The sequence below is a fragment of the Lynx rufus genome, unplaced genomic scaffold (genome assembly GCF_022079265.1).
Source record: "Lynx rufus isolate CCGP_SWC_20201006 ecotype Redwood Valley unplaced genomic scaffold, mLynRuf1.p SCAF_23, whole genome shotgun sequence".
Taxonomy (NCBI): domain Eukaryota; kingdom Metazoa; phylum Chordata; class Mammalia; order Carnivora; family Felidae; genus Lynx; species Lynx rufus.
The window spans coordinates 574366-598052 of record NW_025814838.1 but is presented as its reverse complement, the minus strand read 5'-3'; the positions used below and the strand labels follow the sequence as shown (position 1 = coordinate 598052).

Below are 23687 nucleotides of genomic sequence, written 5' to 3'. Positions count from 1 at the left end.
GCAGCCATCTGTTTTACCCCTTCAAGTCATATGCACTTTCGTTTCTGGGCCCCAGGGGGGTCCCAGGATTCCCTGGGTATCAACTGGATCTCAAGGGATGGGGGAGGGTGGACTTCTGGGAAAGCCAGGCCCTGGACAAGGAAGCCAGATCTCTAGAGGTGGTGGCGGTGGAAGAGTATGGGCGATTTTCTCCAAGGGTGTCTTTGGCCTCCTGTCCCTGCCTCTGTTCTATGATTAACCAAAGACTTCCTCACTGTGCCCCTCCTTCTGTTACTTGAAGGCCTGAGTCATTATTTTAATTCTCCCCGAGGACACTGAGCATCCTTCAGTGCTCTATTGCTCAGCTCTTCACTTCTCCTTCGATACCCTGCTCAATGATGGCTTTTGGAATTATGCTCCTCTTAGGTGGTAAGTGGGGCCTCAGAGCTGGAAGAGGTCTGGGCTGGGGCGTCTCTGTCTGATAGGGCATTCTGGGGCTGGTGGTCAGCTTATATAGCTCTGTGGAGGAGGTGAGGCAAGGGAGTGTCTTAGTGTCTAGATTCTGGTGTGGAAAGAGGAATGGCCTGGAATCAGGGGAGGGTCATAACCTGAGCAAAGATGAGATAAGATGGACTCATAGGCTAAGTTTGGGTGGAGAATAAGCTACTTCTCCACATTCCCCAAGGCTTCCCCCCACCTTCTGTCAGGCCCCTGGTGTGTGTGTGTGTGTGTGTGTGTGTGTGTGTGGTGGTATGGTTGACAGGAGTCAGCCTCAGAGCCCCAGGGGGGAAGGCCATAGAAGTCACTAGGGAGGGGAAACTTTGGATATCTCATCATCCTTGGTCCTTGGTTTTGATTTCAGGTAGGTTGTTCCACGACTGCCAAGAGAATAGTCCAGAAATTGAACCTGTAACAGGATCACATTTCTGTGTCATTTGAAATCATTTGTTTGTCAGTCAAAAATCAGATTCCACACAAAAATCCAGACTTTCAGCTTCTCTTGAGAAATGGGAAGGTCTGGAGCTCTGAATTCTAGACCCTGGTAATGCTTACCTCCTTTAAAAGGGCCACATGCTCTAAGTGCCCATAATTCCCTGGTACTCACACCACCCACTTCACTCACTGATGTCACCCTCTTGGCCTCTGAGACATTTCAGTCTGAGACTTTTGGCATCATCCTACTTGTCTGGTCATAGGTTCTTTTTTCAGACTCAGAAATAGAATCATCCTTTGAGGAGATTTGGGATGTGAAGCTCCCTTGCATGTGGCCATGGTAGGATTATGGCACCTTCAACATCTGGCCTTTTCCCAGAACCCCAAGATTCAATTGTTTGGACCTTGCCTGTCGCATCCTGGCCTAATGCTTTATATTCTTAGAGCTTCCCTACTTTGGGGTTGGAGTTGACTCCTCAATCCAGAGACAGCTGGGAATTCTAGTAGAAATGGAGAAGAAACCTGCTGTCTAGGAGTGAGAGTTGTGGGAAAAGCCCTTGAAATGTAGGGGGCCTTCCACTGAGGTTTTTGCGCTTAGTCACCAGAGAGGAGAATGTGAAGGATCAGGAGAGTGGGTTGGAATCCTGGCTATACCAGGGACTTCCTGTGCAGTTCTGGGTCAGCCAACAAATAGTAATTAGTCACCTGTTAAGGGCCAGGCACTGCCTCAGGCACCAACACAAGATGGTTGCAGTCCTTGTTGTCTTAGAGCCTAGCACCAAGGAAGGGGGGCATGGGAAACACATAAGAATAAATAATTAATCAAAAAATTCTAAGTCTGTTTCCCCATCTGGACCTTAGGGTGGACCATGATGTAGTTATTAATGGTGTCCCTTTCATTCTCAGAAGGTCTCAGTTTAGGAAATGAATTGTATTATCATAAGGGACATTCTTGAGCTAACATACCATGAGGTGACAGGCTCAATTTCAGGTTGTACACGTCCTTTGAAATATCCTTGAGGGGGCATTTCTCTGGATTGTTGCCCTTTGTATTGTGGTTTGATTATTGTTGAGGAAGGGAGAGACAGGAGCCACACAGATGGCAAATCAGGAAACAAAAAGAACACCCTTCTCCTGGGAAGATGAGCTGGACGGGGGTGGGCATCAAGATCCCAAAAGTCAGGTATCCAGAGGAGATGAGGCTTCTCTGACTGTTCCTCCCACCCTCACTTCCCTCTCCATATTCCTCAGTCATTGCTTCTTATTATGGGTTCAACTTGGATGTGGAGGAGCCCATGGTCTTTCAAGAGGATGGAGTTAGCTTTGGACAGAGTGTGGCCCAGTTTGGCAGATCGAGGTAAGCCCTGCCCACTCTCCCCACCCTCACCCCTTCAGCCTTCAGGCAAATGGATGAACATGGGTTAGGAGGTATCTGGAGGAAGGGCAGCATGGGCAAAGTCTGACACCACTGACACCACTACTACCAACTATTCACGGTCCCAGGAAGGGCCACAAACTCTGGACAAGACACTCCTTCAGGAGGGAGATCTTGAATCTCCTCCAGACAGGTCTCGCTTTGTGGCATGTGACCAGTGTAAGTGACCAGTACAGTTACCCTTGCACTTGTAATAATGTTTTGCAGTCTTCTTGAAATTATTAAGAATTGATCTTAGCATTTGTGTGTGGTCATTAAGATTGATGGGGAAGTGGAGATGTGCTGGAGGCTTGGAGCTTTGGCTCACATGCAGTCTAGCCTTCTGTGGAGTGGTTCTTAGCTTCCTGCTTCCCCACACCTATCCAGTGACCCCTGCTGCCGTCAGCCCCTGGTATGAGTTAGGCAAGGTCAAGGTTGGCTGTGCACAGTTTGCCCAGCCTGTGGGGTTTGCACTGGCCCTGGGAAAATCCCTGTGCCTTGGGGAATTCAACACTAAATAGCAAACAGGTAAAGACAGGACAGGTAAAGAGGAGGATCATGGGGAGGAAAAAAAAGGGAAAAAAAACTTTTTTTCTCCCAGAACAAAAGGCCCACATTTTTATTTCACACTGGGACTGTCAATTATGTACCTCACCCTGCTTCCAGAAACTCACATCCTCAGGTCCCAGCAGCAGGGACCCAAGTTGTTAAAGTCCCAATGTGATGCAAGTATAACGGAAATCTGGAGGCATAAGAAGGAAGAGATCAAGCCCAGGAGGGAATTCTAGGAAGGCTTCACAGAGGAGGTCAAGTTGGCAATGAGCCTGAGAATACAAGAAGATTTAATTGGCCAAGAAGTAGCATATTGAGGTCACTGAGTTCTAAAAGCACATCCATCCCCCTTCCTCACCCAGCTGGCAGGCTGGGGCATGGAAGAAAATGCCAGATGTCAGAGTTATGGGTTTTTTTTTTTTTGGTTTGTTTATTTTGAAATATACAGGGCAAAAACTGAAGTGCCCAATCTTGGAAGGTCCAACTCAATAAGTTTTTCATATGTGTATACCCAGGTAGCTGCCGCCTGGATCCAGGTACAGAACATCCTCAGGTCCACTCCCCTGGATTCCCTTAGGCCTTTTCTCATCACTCAAAATCCAACAAATTCAAAGATAGCCACTGTCCCACTTCCATCACCATCAGTTACACACACACACACACACACACACACACACACACACACACCTATAAACTATTGATTGACTGCTGCTCACCAGTATTTACAAAAAAGTAAATATATAGACTGGATGACATGCTGATTGCTACAAAGCTATTGTTTTTCCTGTTGTCTGTTGAAACACAACCCAAACACTGAAAAGACCAAGCCTATGACTCAGGAACAGATAGGGTAAAGAAAAACATGTAGATGAAAAGTTTGCTCATCCATTTATGCCAGCAGGTCCCAAACTGCTACATCTCTAACCATCTATTTAGGTTTTCATCAGCAAGTGTTAGACCCACAAGGATCTCAGCTTTCCATAAAGGAATAGCTTTCTAGAAGGAAGATTTAAATGTTAACCTAATGTGGTTTGCCTGGCTAATTAGTTAAAAACACACAAATATTTGTCTAGTTTTCTCATCTGAGTGGAGAGATTGTTGGCAGAGATAACATTTTTTTAAAACTAAAAAATTCTCTCCTCTCAAAAGGTTGTATAAATAAATTTTTGCACTTATATGACTGTAGATATTGATATGGAGTCTGATGCTTTTGCTTTAAGTTGTCCAACTCAAATTGCTTATGTTATATTTAAATTATCCAATTAATTACAGAATAATCTTTTTGTTTTGATACCTTATGGCTTAAAATTTTTCCATGTAGGGGTGCCTGGCTGACTCAGTCAGCTAAGCATCCGAGTTTGGCTAAGGAGATGATCTCACAGTTTGTGGCTTAGAGCCACACATTCAGCTTTGTGCTGACAGCACGGAACATGCTTGGGATTCTGTCTCCCCTCCCCTCTGCCCCTCCCCAGCTCATTCATGCGCTCTCTCTTTCAAAAATAAATAACCTTTAATTTTTTTCCAGGGTACCTGTTGGATTGAGCACTGGGTGTTGTATGGAAACCAATTTGACAATAAGTTATATTTAATATAAAAAAAATTCTTTTTTTCCATGTAACTTGAGGTGATCTATTTCTTGGGTGGCTCAGAATGATGGTACCCCAGAAACAAAATGCACTTACTCATGGCTGGAAAATGTTTTTCTTTTGAATATATTTATTTTTGGTTAATGTTAAAAAACAGCACTCAAACCATTTGTATATATAAATACAAATTTATTTATGTATCCTCACACATACACAAACAAAAAGTCCAGCATAGTCCTTCAGCACATGTGGGTTAAACTGAAGCTCTCCTTTTTGAATAGCCTCATGAGTGGCAAATGCCAAGAGCTTCCCTCTCAAACTCTCACTTCCTTGTTACATGGTGATACTTCCTCACCTGAAGTGCCCTGTGTCCTTACCCCTCATACAACTATATGTCATGCTTGTGCCTCCAGACTCGTGGTGGGAGCCCCCCTGGAGGTGGTGGCGGTCAACCGGACAGGACGGTTGTATGACTGTGCAGCTGCCACTGGCCTATGTCAACCTATATCACTGCACAGTGAGTGACTCCACCTGGGAATTGGGGCCCTCAATCCTCCTGTACAAGAATGTCTCTCTTTGGCCTCTAGTCCTGATTCTCCCCCCAAATGAGGGTGTGCCCATGAGTATGATCATGTGTATCTGCCCTCAGCACCACCAGAGGCCATGAACATGTCCCTGGGCCTGTCCCTGGCAGCCTCCACCAATCGCTCCTGGCTGCTGGTGAGTTTCTCTGGGTCATAGAAGGGTCACAAGGGCAGGATCAGGGGCCAGAGGAGGCTTGGGCTGGGGGAGAAGAATATGGAGAATTCTGGGGCCCCTTTGCTCACACAGGTCTCTGCCTCTAGGCCTGCGGCCCAACCATGCACAGAGCCTGTGGGGAGAATATGTATGCAGAAGGCTTTTGCTTCCTGTTGGGCTCCCACCTGCAGACCATTCGGACAGTGCCTGCTGCCCTGCCAAGTAGGTCCCTTTAGAGACAGCATTTCTGTTTTATACACATACTGGCACAGAGGAGTGGGCAGAGCCTGAGACTATGGTCATGGCTTCCTGTGCTCATGGCCTCTTCCCAGAGCCTCAGTGAGCCCAAGAAGGTCTGGGAACATGGTCTGGCCTTGTAAGAAGGGCAGCTTACAACAGGTTCTCTAAGCTGGTCGAGGGGAAAAGGTTCAGATGAGGTGGAAGGGAGCTTCAGAGTGCTGGCAACAGGAGGCATGAGGATCTCACAGTTGCCAACAGGTGCGGAGATGCTTCTTGGGCTTTCAGAGGAAAGGTGAAAGGTGGATGGTGAAAATGTGGTGAGGATGATAGATCCAGCGATCCAAGTATGAGGCCATTCCTGATAACTCACTGATGAATTTCTAAGGGGAGCAAACGTTAGGGCCATGGAAAATGTGATGCACAATTTTGTTGCTGATGTCTTCCACAGAGAGTGGTGCCAGGGACACTGAACAGAATCTCTCTGAGAGTCATTCTGAATAAGTCTGTCTTCTGTGTCCTTGGGCAAGTGACCTAATTCCCTGGCTTTCATTTCCTCATTGGTTAACTGGGTCTTAATAATTGAGGTGGTTATGAGGATTAAAAGATTTAATATAAATATAAAGTGCTTAGACTTCTGCTTGGCACATAATATGTAATTACCATTATGACTGAAATTCTAGCTAGGACCATGTGTTTGGACTAGGAGGAAGATACAGATAAACTGTCTTTTCTGTGGTATCAAAAGAGATACTGGGCTCCAAGTTAGAGCCAGGGGCACTTAAAGAGCTGACTGAGAGCAATGCTTTGGACCAGAGAAGTCATGATGCCAGGGAAAAATAAAATAGCAGCATAAACAACTCTCAACCAAACTGTGAGAGCAGAATCTACAGTGGGGACAGAGAGAGTGGAGGAAGGGTGTTCAGGACTTTGGGGGGTGCCGTGACCTGCCTTGGATGTCTGTGCAGCCAGGGTAGGAGATGTGGCATTTCAGCACTAGGAAGTAGATTCTTAATCTCTATCGTCTATTTAACCCATCCCTCCACCTATGTCTCTTCTGAAAAGGATCAGTTTGTTGTCTATAGTTGAGAGTCTGTTTCCCCATTTCTCTCTTTCTCTCTGTCTCTATCTCCCTTTCTTTGTGTTTTTGTTTTCTTTCTTAATATTTGGGCAATGGATTTGGGCCTTTTCTGTGGAGGGTGTTGGAAAATTGGTAGTAATTGGTTCATAGACCAAGAATGACCCGGTAAGTCTGTTGAGCAGGAAGGGTTTCTGGGCCCTGGGAGACAGCTGGGCCCCACACTAGCATCTCTGATTCCTTCCTCCTTCTCTACAGAGTGTCCAAGTCAAGAGATGGACATTGTCTTCCTGATTGATGGCTCTGGAAGTATTGACCAAAGGGACTTTAAGCAGATGAAGAACTTTGTCATAGCTGTGATGGGACAGTTTGAAGGCACCAACACACTGGTGAAGATTGAGTCCCCAAGACCTGGGGAGTGCTGGGCGGGTGGTGGTGGCTGCCTTTGGGAAAGGCCAACCTAGGGGGAGACCTGGCATTGTTGGGGGTGGGCTCAGTGGACCTGTGCCATGATAAGGCTAAGGTCTCAGTGCAGGGCTGATTTGTGCCCTTACCTGAGGAAATTCCCCTGTGGCATTTAATATGTCTTTATATGGCCCAGGAAATAGAAGTTTTTTTTACTGTTAAAAAGCATTGAAAGGATTGTAAAAATAGCTTTGCTATGAAATTAGACTGAAGATACCTTGGCCAAATAATGATTTCTTTGTTGTGTTTTCCATGCAACTCATGATTTCTCTTATTTTATTTCTCACTAATTAGTGTACATGTGTGTATGAATTCTTGAGAAGTGAGGAAATATAGCCTACAAGTGGATTTTATACGTTATGAAAGTTTTAAAAATCCTATTTTAACAAATATTGCAGTATTGCCAAAGTATGAAAGAAACATTATTTGTTTTTGATTTCTAGTTTTCTTTTTGGGCCAATTTCCCCCTGAGTTTTAGCCTAAAAAACATGGAAATTGTTTATAAATCCAAAGTTAATCCAAAATTAAAGTTTATTAAAAAATAACTCTTGAGCACCAGGGCATTTTTCTTGGCCTTTGCAGTTCTCACTGATGCAGTACTCCAATGATTTGGAGATCCACTTCACCTTCACCAAATTCCAGAGCAGCTCAAGTCCTCAGAGCCTGGTGGATCCAATTCTCCAATTGAATGGCCTGACGTTTACAGCCACAGGCATCCTGAAAGTGGTGTAAGTTCCCCCTTCTACCTCATGTGGACACATCGCCACACCACTTCCTCATGCTGGTCTGAACAGCCCTTCTCCAGGACTATGGGAAGCTCTGGGGAAAGGGTCTATAAAGGGAAGTAAGGAGGCTGTAGGGGGAATGTTCCTCCTTGGATCTGTTCCCAGATATAGGATGGGACTCTTCTGCAGTGTTTCTTCTTTGCCTGACCTTGGATTGGAAGGACCCAGATTCCACCTGGAGCAGCCAGATTCCACCTGGAGCAGCTTTGGTTCAGATAATCTGAGTTCTCATTCTGGCTCCCTGCTGGTGACATGGGAAAACCTGGGAGTTACTGACTTTAAGTCTCAAATAACTGCCAAATGAGGACAACTTACAACTTGGTTGTAAAGATTACATGAGATAATATGCACCTCATGCATGGCATAGTCTGAGGGTACCAGATTCCCTAGTCTCCCCAGATGACCTTCTAGAGCTGCAAATGATTTCTTTTCAAAATCAGTTTCATCTCAGGAGAGCCAACTCCCTTTCTTCCTTGACAGGAAAGAACTGTTTCATAGTAGGAATGGTGCCCGTGAAAGTGCCAAGAAGATTCTCATTGTCATCACAGATGGGCAGAAATACAAAGACCCCCTGGAATACAGTGATGTCATGCCCCTGGCAGAGAAAGCTGGCATCATTCGCTATGCCATTGGGGTACGTCCTCTTCCTCGTGGCTCTCTCAGACTGAGACTGCATCTCACCCATGCAGAAAGGCTGGTGGGCTCCTCCTCAGCTGCCTCTCTGCCACAGGTGGGAGATGCTTTCCAGGAACCCACTGCCAGGGAGGAGCTGAACACCATTGGCTCAGTGCCCTCTCAGGATCACGTGTTCAAGGTGGACAACTTTGCAGCACTCAGCAGCATCCAGAAGCAGCTGCAGGAGAAGATCTTTGCAGTGGAGGGTAAATACAGGGCGAGCTTGGGTCTTGGAATCCAAAGGTTCCCAACCCGATTGTTCCCTACAGTTCTGAGGGTCCATCCCTATTCACATGTCACCCAAAATTGTGCCCCAGAACCTGAGACCCAGACTCATTCTTCTCCTTCTAAGTCCTTGTGGTCTCATGGTCCCCAGAGCCTAAGTGACCTGTTTTCCCACAGGAACCCAGTCGAGGACAAGTAGCTCCTTCCAGCATGAGATGTCACAAGAAGGCTTCAGTTCAGTGCTCACCATGGTAGGTGGAGCATATGCTTGATAAACAGGTCTCAGGCACCAATCCTGGGCCAGCCCTGTGCTGGGTCCTGGGACCCAGAAGTAAATAAGAAGGAGATCCTGTCCTCAAGGTCACTGTCCGTTTAGAGAGAGACATATAGGCAGTGTATGTAGGTGCTAGGAGCACGGCAGAGAACAGGATAGCCAAGGTTCCTGCTCTCACACAGAGCACATATACAGTGGGAGGAGACAATAAACACAAACAAAAGATCTTCAGATTATGCTCAGTGTTAGAAGAGAGCAAGAGACATGATCAGAGGAGGCCTGAGGAATAACAACTGAGGGTGAATGATGAGAAAGGGATAGGTGTGGGAAAATCTGGGGAGAGATTGTTCCAGGGAGAGGAAAAGGCAAGTGCAAAGGTCCTGAAGCATGAACAAGGTTACTGCACTAGAGAGATAAAAGGGACAGCATAGCTGGAGCAGGGTGAGTGAGGGGCAGCATGGAAGGAGTGGGTGGAGAGATGGGAAAGGCCAGATCATGCAGACCAAAGAAATGACAAAATAGCATGACTTATGTGAAAGTAGATGTGTGTTAAAAATATCCAGAGGGATTTTCTTCAAAAGAGTTTTGGGGGTGAGTTGGAGGGACATAGAAATGAATCGAGGTTGGTAATGAATTGATCATTGAACCTGGGTTCAATGTGAGTTCATTGTGCATTTCTTTCTACTTTTGTATATGTTCTAAATTATCTATAGTCAAAAGTTTAGAAAGGCAATAAGCAAGGTATGCAGAGTAGGAAACACCTATCACTCCCCAAGGGAGCCAAGGAAGACCTCACAGAGAAGGTGGCTTTGAGGATGACTCTTCCCAAGGGAGGAGTTGCGTCTCAGAAAGAGAGGAGAGGTGTCCAGGTCAAACACTTGGTGTGTTCAAAGCATAGAGCAACTCCACAGGTTTGTATGGGGAGGACCTGAGATACCATCCTCAGGGTCTTGGTGACAGGGAGCCATCTTGGGTTGCCAGCTGGGTGATGGCTATATATTTGGTCTGAGGAAACCTAACACTGAGGAGGGTGGAGCAGAGAAGAACACAATAGGAGGCAGAAAGGGCAGTGGGTGAGAAGAGCTGGGACTTACTGGAGCAGCGGCACTGGGGATGGACTGAGAGAGACATTAGGAGTCAGGGATTGAAGCTGCTGGACAGGACTGGGGAAGGAAAAGAGAATTCCAAATAATGAGTGGAGTTGGTAGCAGGCATTGCTTTGGAATAGGCTGCCTTGTTTTGACTCAAAACTGCTTAGCCCTGGAATCCTTTCCTCCCAGGATGGACCAGTTCTGGGGGCTGTGGGGAGCTTCAGCTGGTCTGGAGGTGCCTTCCTATACCCCCAAAATATGAGCCCCACCTTCATCAGTGTGTCTCAAGAGAACGTGGACATGAGGGACTCTTACCTGGGTGAGAAAAAGCTGTGGTTGGGGGCACAGGCGGGAGGAGATGAGCTGCCTGGAAAGGGCAGGAGCTTAAGGGATGGGGAGGAAGATTTTGTGCTGAGGCCTGCCCCCCCCCAGGTTACTCCACCGAGCTGGCCTTTTGGAAGGGGGTGAAGAGCCTGATCCTGGGGGCTCCCCGCCATCAGCATACTGGGAAGGTTGTCCTCTTCACCCGGGAGTCCGGACAATGGAAGCCAAAGGCTGAAGTTGCAGGGACCCAGGTTGGGTGTAGAGGAATCCAGAGTGGACCATGAGGGTGGCAGGGTGTCCAAGGATGGAGAGGGAGGAGATGAAGGGGTTTGGGGGACCACGGGGTAAGGTTCTGGTGGCAGGGGGCAGGCAGGCAGGGTGACTTCACGCTCTGCCCTCCAGATTGGCTCCTACTTTGGGGCCTCCCTCTGTACTGTGGATGTGGATAGAGATGGTAGCTCTGACCTTGTCCTCATTGGGGCTCCACACTACTACAAGCCGGCGTGGGGGGGCCAGGTGTCCGTGTGCCACTTGCCCCAGGGGGTGAGTGTCTGATGAGACCTGGGCTGGGTGGGGCCTGGGAGTGGGGTGGAGGGGTTGTCTGGGTTGGGGCATGACACTGGTTTTGTTCTGCAGAGGGCTAGGTGGCAGTGTGAGGTCATTCTCTGTGGGGAGCAGGGCCACCCCTGGGGCCGCTTTGGGGCAGCCTTGACAGTGCTGGGGGATGCGAATGGGGACAAACTGACAGACGTCGCCATCGGTGCCCCAGGAGAGCAAGAAAACCGGGGTGCTGTCTACCTATTTCATGGAACCTCAGAACTGGGCATCAGGCCCTCCCACAGCCAGGTGAGGCCCCTCTCTGAAGCCTCTTCCAGTTCCACCTCCTTTCCCATGTCTTAGATGTGCCTGATGGCCCTGTGCCTCTTGTCATGGACCTTAGTAGTAGCTATTCTCCTTTTAGGGGTTTATTGCCATGAATTTCACCAGGCCCAGCTAAGTGCAAATTATCTCTCTTTTGTCCTTTGGCTCCAAACAGACTCCAATCTGTTGTGGGCAGTTTAGTGGGTAAGAGATTGCAGGCCCTGGTCAAATGCCTGGCCAGTCATGTCAGCTGTGTTGCCTTAGGCAGTGACTGATTTAACCTCTGTGAGCCTCAGTTCCCCTCTATGAAACATTAAATGATAAACTCCATAGGCTTCTTGTAACGATGACTCAATGGAGTACTAAGTACTCTGTTCATCAAATATTTATGAAGGAAGATACACGTGATGAGTAAATTAACCTATTATATTTCTATTGTTATGCTTTAATTTTGTCATTAGCCTGTACCCTCACATGAATTGGACCAAAGGAGCTTGCCTCTCTCTGTCTGAGATCCCTGGGGTCTCACTACACTTGCTTTCCATTCCTACCCCTTCATTTCTCCTTTTCAATTTTTCCATTCAGTTCTACTTTCATTCACTGTATTCTCCTTTCCAAATCTTTATTCTCAAACCTTTCAAATGACCTTCCCTTGACTTCCACTTCTCCTTTCCCTCTTTGGCCAGCGGATTGCAAGCTCCCAGCTCTCTCCCACACTCCAGTATTTCGGACAGTCGCTGAGTGGGGGTCAGGACCTCACCCAGGATGGACTAGTGGACCTGGCTGTGGGGGCCCGGGGACAGGTGCTGCTGCTCAGGTGATAACTCCCCACATCCCACCCTTTCCCTCTGTGTGTCCAGTTCAAAAGCTGCCCCCTCCCTTGTTCTCCTCCCCAAGGTCAGAGTCAGGTCCTCAGCCCCTCTTTGCACCCTCAGGAGTCAGCCAGTGCTGAATGTGGGGGTGACTATGAGATTCATGCCCTCGGAGGTGGCAAAGGCTGTGTACCAGTGCTGGGAAGAGGTGCCCACCACTCTGGAAGCTGGAAATGCCACAGTCTGTCTCACTATCCACAAAATTTCACTGGACCAGTTAGGTGAGTTTCTTCCTAGTGAATCTAGTCCCTTACCCCATAAAGGTTCCCACCCTATCGTCAGGAGAGAATGGGCCCAGGAATCCAAATACCACCTCCACATCCACCCAGCTGCCAGTGTTGGAAACCTGGGTCCCTTTTCTCCCCCTCTCTCCACACCCAGGCCATAGGTTCTATCTCCAGGATACATCTGCCCATTTCTCCCCACTGGCCCCAGCCACCTCCCACCTTTCCTACCTATACTTTGAGCTGTTCCCATGTCTGTTTTTTGCAGCTCCCACCCTATCTCCATAGAGAAACTATAGGGATTGTTCCTAAAATGCAAATCTAGTTTCCTTACTTTCCTGCTTAACACCCTTCAACCACTTTCTTCTTGCATTTAGAGAGACCAAAATCCTTCCCTACAATGTCCTTGCTGACTTTGCTCCTCTCTGCCCTTCCAAACTCACCTCATCCCACTCTCCCTTTTTGTAAATGTGCCATCCTCTCTCTCCCTTCTGGTCTTCGCCACCATTCTCATGGTCTGGGATTTTCTCTTCCCCATTCTTCACCAACCCCTGCTCATCCTCCAGGTCAGAGATCAGACAAGGCCCACCCAGGGAGGCACCTCTGACGTCCAGCAAGCCCTCCTTGGTACAACTGAGGATCCCACTGTTGAGTCGATCATGGTGTGACATTAAGTCCTACATGCTCATCTCTTTTCCTAGACTGTGAGCTTGGGGCTATATTTCTCTATCTCCTTCTCTACCTATATCCCCAGCACCTGTTACATCTCATGACCCATAGAAAGTGCGCAGCAAATATTTATTGCACGAATAAAAAAAAAAACATAGAACTTCAGAGGTTCTCTTTGACTTTTCGTCTTCTGTTTCCCATTCTGCTCCAGGTGATGTCCAAAGCTCTGTCAGGTATGATCTGGCATTAGACCCAAGCCGCCTGATTTCTCGTGCCATTTTTGATGAGACCAAGAACAGGACTTTGTCTCGAAGCAAAACCCTGGGGCTGGGGGATTACTGTGAAACCATTAAGCTGCTCTTACCAGTAAGGACTTTGGGTTCTGGGAAAGGTGGGGGGAGAAGGAGCCCAACGATAATCTCTGGCATCTCTGCTGCCTGTCGGGTGAGGTGGAAAGGGTGGGGAGAGTGGGGCCTGAGAGAGGAAAGTTGAGGCCAGAGTACCTGGCTGAACAGCTTGCACAGAATTCTGACTGGACAGCAGGAAATGGATGCAGTTGAGAAGGGCCAGTGGTGGAAAGTAAGGAGAAGGATAGTGGGGCTTTGAAAGCCTATTCTCCCTCAGGACTGTGTGGAGGACGTGTTGAGTCCCATCATCCTACACTTCAACTTCTCCCTGGCTGGGGAGCCCATCCCCTCATCTCAGAACCTTCGCCCTGTGCTGGCTGTGGGCTCACAGGACCTCTTCACTGCTTCTGTGAGTCTTCTGACGAAATCCCAGGGATGTACTGATTTTCACTGTATCTCTGTGTGCTTCAAAACCAAGTCCAAGTTGCCTCCACCCAGTTACCTAGGCCCCGCCTAGCTAAGACCCTTACACGTGTCCCAGCTGGTGCCCACTTTATCTCAATATAAACTCTCTGGTTCTCATTTTTCAAATCCTTCCCAACTTTTCTCATTCCTACTTCTGTTCCTTTTTCCATGTGGTATCTCCTACTTGGAAAACATTTCCTTCTCTCCACCCCAAAGATCTTCTCTAGTCCCCAAAGCTCCAGTCTTATCTTCCACTCTTTTGGAGACCACATTCAGCATCTATCACTTCTCTGGCTTCCTATTACTTCATGGTGATACCAACGTTACATGACTGGAATCATAGCAATCTGCATCTACTTTTGTGGGTCCTTTAGAATTGTGGGTTCCATAAGTACAAGAACCATGTCTAATTCACCTGTAGTTTCCAGTTTTTCTAACTCCCTATGCACCCCCTTATTGTTACTTAACAGTGTTGAATAATTGTTCCAATGTGAGTTCGATTTAACTCCTCAACTAAATTCTGTGCCCCTTGAAACCAAAGTTCTTATGATTCTTTTATATTCTAACTGCCCCTTCCCTACTGCCCCACTTCTTGTCAGTGTCTAGCACACTGTTGGGTGCAGAGTGGGTGTTCAGTAATACTCAATAATGAGTATTACTCATTATTAGGAGGAGTGCTCCTAATGAGGGGAATGAAGAAAGGTTGAGACATGGATGGGAAGAGATATTCTGTTTTGCTGCAGCTCCCCTTTGAGAAGAACTGTGGACAAGATCACCTCTGTGAAGGAGACCTGAGTGTCAGTCTCATCTCCTCAGGGTGAGCTCTATCTGCTTTCATTTCTAGACACTTAAGCTTTTGGGTCTCCCATCCTCATAGGATGAGATGTACTTTTGTTTCCCTTTGGCTCTCCTTCTAACAAAGAAATTTTGATCGGAGTGTTCTCAGCCAATAGTTCATGAGTTCCCACAGTCCCACCCCTACCCCCTATCCAATTCCAACTCATTTCCAATGGAGCCTCTTTTTCAGTTTTGTCCTTCCTCCTCCAGCCTGCAGACCCTGGTGGTAGGGAGCTCCTTGGAGCTTAATGTGACAGTGACTCTGTGGAATGAAGGTGAGGATTCCTATGGAACCGTGATCAACTTCTACTATCCAGCAGGGCTGTCCTATCGACGAGTGTTAGGAACCCAGGTAAATAGCTCCCTTGGGCTCCAGTTGCTGGGATCTCTTCCCTGCTCTGGGTTATAGTAGTTTTCTTTTAATTCTTCTCTGGCGAAATATAAACACACACACACACACACACACACACACACACACACACACACATACAGAGTTCCAGAGTCAGAGAGGGATGGAGGGAGGGAGGAAGGGAGATAGAGTGACAAGTGCATAAAGCTTATGTATAATGAATAATTTTAATGAAATGTCTATGTAATTAGCATCAGGTCAAGAAATAATACACTGCTGGCATCCCCAGATGTCCTCCTTGTGCCTTTCCTTATAACCTCACTCTCTCCCCGAAGGTAATCACTAAAGTATATTAGGAACTGATGATCACAGTAAGAATAGTGATTGCCGTTTCTTAGATAAAACCAGTGAGTTTTTGCCAATATTTGAAATTTATATGAATGGAAACATGTTATATGTTCTCTTGTATATTTATTCATTTCTTCAACATATGTTTGTGAAATTCATCCATGTTGCTCCTTGTGGCTGTAAAACACTTTTATTGCTATTTGGAATCCCTTTGTATGACTGTACCACAACTTATTTACCCATTTCACAATTGATGGTCATTTGAGTTGTTCTCTGATATTGGCCATGACTATTCTTGAGCATGTATCTTGGCACACATATGCATAATATTTGGAAGATGTATGTCAGTTATGGAATTTCTGAATCATTGAGTATGCATATTTTCAATTATAATAAATAAAGTCAAACCATTTCCACCTATTTGCACTTCCATCACCTGTGGCTTTCCATCCACTCCAACACTTGTCATTGTCAGACTTTAAAATTTTTGTCTACCTGTTGATACCTCCTTGAAGTTTTAATTTACATTTATTTAATGAAGTTGAGCAAATTGTAATCATTTCCTGGTCATTTTGATTTCTTCTTTTAGGAAGTGCTTGTCCAAGTCTTTTCCTTATTCTTCTACTGAGTTGTCCATAGCTTTCTAGTTGTTAAGAGCTCTTTAATATTCTTGTTACTAATACTTTTCCAGTTATATGTATTAAGTATATTTTACAGTCCTGTTCCCAGTCTTTTCAGTCTCTGTATAGTGTCTCTTGATGAGCCAAATGTCTTAATTTGATTGTGGTTGAATTTTATCAAATATTTTCCTTTGTCTTTTTTTTTTTAATGTGTGGATCTTGTCTGAAATGCTTCCCTACTCCAAGGTTATGAAGATAATCCCCTGTATTATCTTTTAAAAGCTTTATAATTGTGCCTTTTCACATTAAGAATTTTTATCTAGCTGGAATATTTTAATGTATGGAGTGAGGTAGGGATCCAATGTGTTTTGCTCTTTTGTTTGTTTTATTTTGTTTTGAATAGGCCGATTTTCCTAAGACCATTTTTTGAAAAGTCTGTCCTTTTCCCTACTGTTCTGCAATGCCCCACTGTTATATATCTAGCCCACATATGCACATGGGTAACATATTTGAATTTCTTTTCCTCCTCTGGAAGCAACCACACCAGCGCCCACTGCGACTGGAATGTGAGGCAGCGCCCACAGGGAATGAGAGCCTGAGGAGCAGCAACTGTAGCATCAACCATCCCATCTTCCACGAGGGCACTAAGGTGAATGCTTCCCCCCAAATCCTCATCACTCTGCTCCTTTGTCCTTACCCATTTTCTTCCCTCACTCCCCCATGACTTTCCTTATCCCCATTCTTTCATTCTTTTCCTCTCAGGGCACCTTCCTAATCACATTTGATGTCTCCTACAAGGCCACCCTAGGAGACAAGTTGTTTCTGAGGGCCAATGTAAGCAGGTGAGTCCAGGTGTATCCCTCACTCTTCCATCTCATGCCCCAGTCAGAGATTTCTCTCTTGGATTCCTTCCCAACTGGGCTCCCCCCCCTCTCTCTCCAGTGAGAATAATAAGCCTACATCCAGCAAGACCACCTTCCAGCTGGAGCTCCCTGTGAAATATGCTGTCTACATGGTGATCAGCAGGTATTTAATACCTGCCCTCCCTTGACCTCTGACCTTCCTCTAAGCCTAGTACCTCCCATGGTTGCCCAGCCTGCTCTTGAAAGGATGGGTATCTAAACTATCCCCTCTGATGCCTCACATGGAAATACTTGTGACCAGCCGTACATTTATCTATAATACCATCTAACATACAGTTCTTGCTTCTTCTCTGATGAATTGGCCTACTATTTGGATGCACATTTGCCACCATTGTGCACTCCTCTCTCTTTCTCTAAGATGGAAGCTTCCTTTAACATGAAGCCAGTTCTGGTTTTGGTGCTAGATATGAATGTGCAGAGGTGAAACTAACTAGGTTAAGATTGAGGCTTTTTTAGCACTCTGAAGTGGGGAATATGGTTTGTCACCACACAGAGGAAATAAAAGGTCAGGTTTTCACCAAACCAGAAGGAGAGCAGAGGTGTGAGAAACTGCTGGGAAAGTCTCTAAGAGGCCAAGGCTGCAGCAGGCCACAGGAGAGGCAAGTGCAGGGCTGTTGCTCTCAGTTTTCAAGGTGAGTGGAGGAGCAGGGGCAGGTCAGGCTGGAAGCAGAGCAAAGAGCCCTGAATACCTCACCAAACTCCAGAGGTTTAGTGAGTTGGTCAGAAGCTTATAATATTGCCATGGGACAGAGTTTGCTACTGTTGTTGCTGCCGCTGCTGCTGCTGACACATGAAATTTTAGGGGAACTGGGTTGGGGGTGCTGATCAAACAGTGTGTCATTGCCCTTCCAAACTCCGTGTCCTAATTTCCCCTTCTAACCATGGGAGAACAGTGAAACTTATAACTTAAGAGCTTCCAGTTATATATACTTATGATATGACAGGCATTTCAAATGTACTTGACATGTATCTACATTCCTTTAATCCTTCGAATAACTCTATGACATAGTTATTGTTAACCACCCTTTTTTAGCAACAAAGAAATCAAGAGGTTAAATAACTTGCCCCTGTCAGTCAGCTGGGAAGTGATAGCACCACGAATCACTCAGATGGTCTGGCTCCAGAGCTTGTGCTCGTGCCCATATACTACTGTGCCTCTCCAAGGATTGGGGAAACTGAGTGATTTACTCAAATTTGAAAGGAGAGTTAGAACTGAAGTTTTAAGGTGAAAAAACTGAAGCACAGAGAGAGACATTTGGGATCAGGAGCATAGAGGAGGGCAAACACACTGAGGGAAAAAATAAATTCTAACATTTATGTCATTGCTGCAAACTGCCTCACAACTCTATTACAGGCACTATTATTAGCATCCTCATTCTAAAGAGGAAGAAACTACAGGGCTCCAGAGAGGTTTAGTAGCTTGCCTTAAATTAGTTGGGTAGGAAGTGGTAGACTGAAATGTGAACCCAGATGGCTTGGCTCCAAAACCTGTGTTCTTAATCATCAAACTGACAGTCACATCTGTGGGAAAACTGGGGGGGGGGGGGGCGTAGAGTTTCTTTATGGCTGGCCTGGCTTCTGTACACTAGCTGCTGGTGAAATGTGCAGGTCCCGTTGCTTGTTTGCTTGATTCCACTGAGACCTTAGATGATAACTCTGGAAAGACAGGGATTATGGCTTGTTAACTGTTGTATCTCCAGAGTCAAGCACACAGCCAGTCACAGGGTAAATGTTTACTGAAGAAGGCCATGGATGCATGGATAGATGGATGGAAACCCACCTGCAGCCTGGGACATTTATGTCCGCTCCAGGGTCTTGTGTCCATGCACCATCCTTTTTCACATTTACTTAGCTGCCCCAGGATAGCCACATTTATTTTATTCTTTCCATCTGGAGGGGCTTGCACTGCATTTTTTCCTGAGTGATCCAACCAAGATTCCCTTGAGTTCCCTTAGGCTTTTTTGTTCTGGCAGTGGCCTCTGCAAGCATTACCTAAGGCCAACCACGTACCTACTAGAGGAGAAAGCCATGTGAATGCCTTCTTCTCGTGGGAAAGTGTTTAAATGTTATAATAAGTAATGTTTAAGTTGGGCCTTTAAGTGACATTTTCCAGAAGGGGAGTGGTAATTACATTCCAAGCAAAAGAAAGAACTTGAACAAAGTTATGGGAACTTGAAAGAGCCAGGGTATCAGAGGGCAACCTAGCAGTTCTGGGTGACTGGGGCAAAAGTCATGGGAGAAGGGCTGAAGCTGAGTCTGCAGAGGCATGTGGGGACTGTAATTATATCTCTGGGCATTCTTCTGGGCCCACAGAGCCTTTGGAAGACGACTGGGGCAAAAGTGAGGATGGCTCCGTAGCTGTTTCTCACCAACAAGCCCTCTCTCTCCAGGCAGGAAGAATCTACCAAGTACTTCAACTTTTCAACTTCTGGTGAGAAGAGCAAGAAAGAAGCTGAGCATCGTTATCGTGTGAGAAGCCAGGGAGCGTCCATATCTTCCCTCCCATGGTGCTGCTAATGTTTGGAGCTTGTGGAAAAGAGACAGGCAGTGTACCTGAGGGCTAGATCCAGGAAAGGAGTAGGATTGGGGATGCTCTAGGACCACAATAACGTTGTGTCTCAATTTTCTGCAGGTGAATAACCTGAGTCAGCGAGATCTGGCCATCAGCATTCATTTCTGGGTTCCTATCCTGCTGAATGGTGTGGCTGTGTGGGATGTGGCTGTTGTGGCCCCTTCACAGGTGCCTGCTTGCCTTTCCTAATGCTCCGGAGTCTGACCCCACAGTGCCCCACACCGTCTTACCAGTGAAATGTTGGTCATTTTGTGGCTATTTTCTCTCTCTCACTAGAGTCTCCCCTGTGTGTCAGAGAGGGAACCTCCCCAGCATCCTGAATTCCTGACCCAGATTCCAGGGAGTCTTGTACTGGTGAGAAAGACCCTGGATTCCCATTGCAGGACCAGCTGCATATTGGGGTATATAGGGAAATGCACTTGCTGGGTTGCAGATGTATACATATGTCATATGTCCTATAATTGTCCATCTGTTCTCGACCCCAAGCCTGACAGAGTTTATTTTCTGCTGTCGTTCTTGCCTAAATTAAGACCCTCCTCAACTTCATTCCTCTCCTGTCCCTAGAACTGCTCCATTGCTGATTGCCTGAGGTTCCGCTGTGACCTGCCCTCCTTTGGCATCCAGGAGGAAGTTGAATTCATCCTGAAGGGCAACCTCAGCTTTGACTGGGTCAGCCAGGTGTGTAGGTCCAACAGGAGAGCCCCCCCTTCCCCCCAGGATTCAGGTGCCACCAGATGACGTGTGTGTCCATCCTCCAGCCAGGACATTTCTTGAACTCTGTGCCTTTCCCAGTGCTAGTTCCTCATCTGTGCCCCCTCTGTTTTGTAGACATTGCAGGAGAAGGTATTGATTGTAAGTGTGGCTGAAATCACGTTCAACATGTCCATGTATTCCCAGCTTCCAGGACAAGAGGCATTCTTGAGTGCTCAGGTAGTGACTGTGTGGTAGGCAGTGGCCAGGCTGGTAAGAGGGCTCCTAATGCAAAATCGGTGGTGCCTTGTGGGAGACTCACAAGCCTGGAGGGAGGAAGGATGAAGGTCTCTCAGCAGGAGGGTTGTCCCTATGCCCATGAGTTTTTCTGTATGTCACCCCTTGGAGTAAAGGAAGGAGGGGAGAGAGCTAAAGGTTGGGAAACCTGGAAAGAGTCTGGGACAGCAAAAAGTCTGATGCTTTCTAATTCCCAAATTAGATGGAGATCATGCTAGATAAGCATGAGGTGTATGATCCCATTCCCCTCGTTGTGGGCAGCTCTTTGGGAGGACTGCTGCTGCTGGCTCTCATCACAGCCATCCTCTACAAGGTGAGTGTTTTAATCCCACTCTCAACACCAGCAGCATACAACCCAAGCCCTCTCAGAGACAGGATGGTATAGTGGAAAGAACTCAGACAATGGAGTCAGGCCAGCCTGTATGTGCATTTTGGCTCTGCCTTGCTCACTCTTTAATGTCAAGCAATTTGCTCTACTTCTCTGAACTTGTTTTCTCATTTTTGAAATGATAATCATGCCTATATCTACAAAGTAGCTGAAGTGAGACAGAAACGAGGACAGGGTATGTGTGTAGGCCTGCCTATGAATCTATGCTGTTTTACTATAGCTTATATGCATAACCATTGTGCTTGGCACACAGTAGATAATACACAATAGCTGTTGTTCACATAAGTGTTCTGGCACAGAAATGCAAGCCAACTTCTCTTCTCTTTCAGCCTCTTCCTACTCCCAACTTTCTTCCTTGCCCTCTTACCCAGCTTTTCTGATTTACTTCCCCTCACAGCTTGGCTTCTTCAAACGTCAGTACAAAGAAATGCTGGATAACAAACCTGAAGACACTGCCACATTCAGTGGGGAAGATGTCCACTGTGAGGCCTCAAATTTGCCTTTGTCCTAATAATTCACTTTTCTGTTTGTATCTACCCCTATTGGCTGGGCTTGACTTTGCCTACAAATCTATTTCCATGGGAATAACTTCTGTATAGATATGGACTGGACTGAGCAACTTACCAGGTGCTAAGTCACTTTCTCAAGGTATTTGAAAGGTTTTTATATTTTAACATATTTGTCAGAGTTCTTCAGTGATGACTCACTTTTTACAAAGCAAGCATTATGCCAGCATTAATTTTCATATATAAGAATTGCCATATTAAATAAAGATGTTTATAAAACATTCTTCTTTAATCAAAGAGCTTTAATTTAGGGACCTGAGTACTATTCTAGGAAGAGTTGAGGGACCCTGCTTGTGGGCCTAGAAAACATTCACTCACTTTTTCAGGTGATTGAGGCCTGAGATAATCTTTTTTTTAATGGCACTATATATGTAGCATCAGGGGAGTAGCCAAAGGAAGAACTCAATGTGTCTGTTTCTCACGGGTTTCAGCACAGGCTTCAGGCTCTTTGGTAATGTGAAGTGAGCAGACTGTCCTAAGAGGTGAGTGAAATGCCCTGAACTTGTTTGAACTGATCTCTCCCTTGAATGAGATCCCCAGAGGCTAGGAGAGCCATGCTTCCAGAAAGGAGCATATGATTTCCCAAACTAATACAGAAGACTCATTAAGGGTGGTCATAGAGAATAGCTAAAATATTCCAAATCCAAAACTAGGTCATGAAGACTCACAGATAGGGCTGTAGTTCCTCTGTTTGAAATCAGGGTTGTTTCCAAAAACCAGAATTCACAAAAGCTGTGAATAAATGTCAAGAGACAAGTGGTACTTCAGAGTCTGCAGCCCTGAGTTTCCAGGGACCTCTGAGGAGGGCCCTTATTTAAGTCATTTAATATCTGGGAATCTCATTTCCTCGTCTGGAGAAGGGGAACCAAAATTATATCTTGTTCCCAGAGTTACTGTGAGGTTAGTGTTATGTGAAAGACCTTTACAGGCTATAGCCCTAATTATCAATAGGTGAGAGAAAGGGAGGATGGAGATCTCCTACCTAGTCATCAAGGATGTTCCTGGAGCACCTCCCAAATCATGGCCTTGGGAAGAGCATGTAGACCACAGACTGCATTGTGCGCATGCACCCAGTGGAACTCCTTGGAGGCCCCTCCAGCCCCTATCCTGGTCCCCAGAGAGCCTGCGGACACACAGTTTTCACACCTTTATTGGGGCTGGGGGCATCCACTGGGGCCTCAGGGCCATTCACTGTTCATAGCCGGTGGGCAGAGGGTTGACACGGGGGTTGTGGAAAAGAGTATGGTTGCCGTCTCCCCAGGAGTAGGGCTGTGAATAGAGGGAGAGCAGATTGTCAGCGAGGTCCCGGCCAGGGGGTCCCCCAGCACCCCTTGCCCGTCTGAACCATGCTCCCGCTCTGGGGGCCAAGGCTTCAGGCCAGCATACCTTGGTGCGGATACGGAGGTGGTGGTATGGGATGAACTTAGGGCGTTCACGATGGCCCGCGTGGAGCCAGGAGTTAAGGGTGCAGAGGGCCACACTCGGGAGCGCCAGCACGAAGGTCAGGAGGCGCCAAGTGCTGGCTACAGCAGGGTGGGGGGAAGGCAGAGATGAGAGAGAGGTGGGGAAGGGAGGGCCTCTGAAGGTTAGAGTTAAAGGGTGGGTGGGGGGGAGGCGGAGTGGGGGGCGGTCCTCAGAACCGCGGAAGGCCAGACAGGTGGGAGAGGGGTACAGGTATGTAAGCCACAGGGTCAGGCAGCAGCCCCACTCACCTCCTGCCCCTCCATGGTCTCCCTTTGCTGTGCTTGCCAAGCCCCGACTCAGGGACCTCAGAGGCAGAGCCATTGTGGTGAGAGAAGCTGGAAACAGTGAACTGCCCTTTCACTCTCCTTCACCACGGCCTAGATTCCACTCCCTTCTTTTTGGGCCAATCACCTGTTGAGTCTGTAACATGGGTGGCTATTTTTAGGGGGTTTCTATATTTAAAATGAGGCCTTTACTGGCCTGAGGTCCTTCTCTCCAGACATCTGCCATTTGGTGCTTCTTATTTTGATAAGGGGACATTTAAAAACAATATGCCGTTCTTTTTACAATTTCAGGGAACTATTTCCTTCAATATTCTATTCCCAGTGGGTGTCACACAGCAGGTTTTTAGTATTGTAGATTGAATAAAGTGACCTTTTGAATCTCAGTTTTTTAATCTGTAAAATGTATAAGAATTTATACCTTAAATGAAGTTTATGAAGTTTAATCAAAGTAACATAGGAATATGCCAGCATAGAGTCTAGCACATAACAGTAGCTCAGTATATGCATTAGTCACAATATTTTACAAAGAATAGAACTCACTCTAACTGGTTTTTA

The 23687-nt window shown here is 46.6% G+C and overlaps 2 protein-coding genes across 2 annotated transcripts; one reads left to right on the top strand and one right to left on the bottom strand.

Annotated features, from left to right (window-relative positions):
- The first annotated feature begins 377 nt into the window (after positions 1–377).
- LOC124518008 (integrin alpha-D-like) lies at positions 378–20443 on the top strand. The gene is made up of 28 exons (XM_047087788.1): positions 378–408; positions 2164–2269; positions 4878–4981; positions 5114–5184; positions 5310–5424; positions 6776–6906; positions 7565–7710; positions 8248–8401; positions 8498–8648; positions 8845–8918; positions 10222–10351; positions 10465–10607; positions 10759–10899; positions 10993–11202; positions 11904–12034; positions 12153–12310; positions 13194–13348; positions 13607–13738; positions 14538–14611; positions 14842–14983; positions 16484–16597; positions 16711–16790; positions 16891–16974; positions 19262–19340; positions 19504–19611; positions 19720–19797; positions 20008–20121; positions 20272–20443. The coding sequence occupies exons 1-28, from the start codon at positions 378–380 to the stop codon at positions 20389–20391; spliced, it is 3276 nt and encodes a 1091-aa protein (XP_046943744.1). The 3' UTR covers positions 20392–20443.
- Positions 20444–22572: 2129 nt separating this feature from the next.
- Positions 22573–23169, bottom strand: LOC124517694 (cytochrome c oxidase subunit 6A2, mitochondrial). The gene is made up of 3 exons (XM_047087115.1): positions 23097–23169; positions 22771–22907; positions 22573–22653 (listed from the first exon to the last, which is right to left on the bottom strand). Exons 1-3 carry the CDS (start codon positions 23167–23169, stop codon positions 22573–22575), a joined length of 291 nt encoding a protein of 96 aa, XP_046943071.1.
- Positions 23170–23687: the final 518 nt, after the last annotated feature.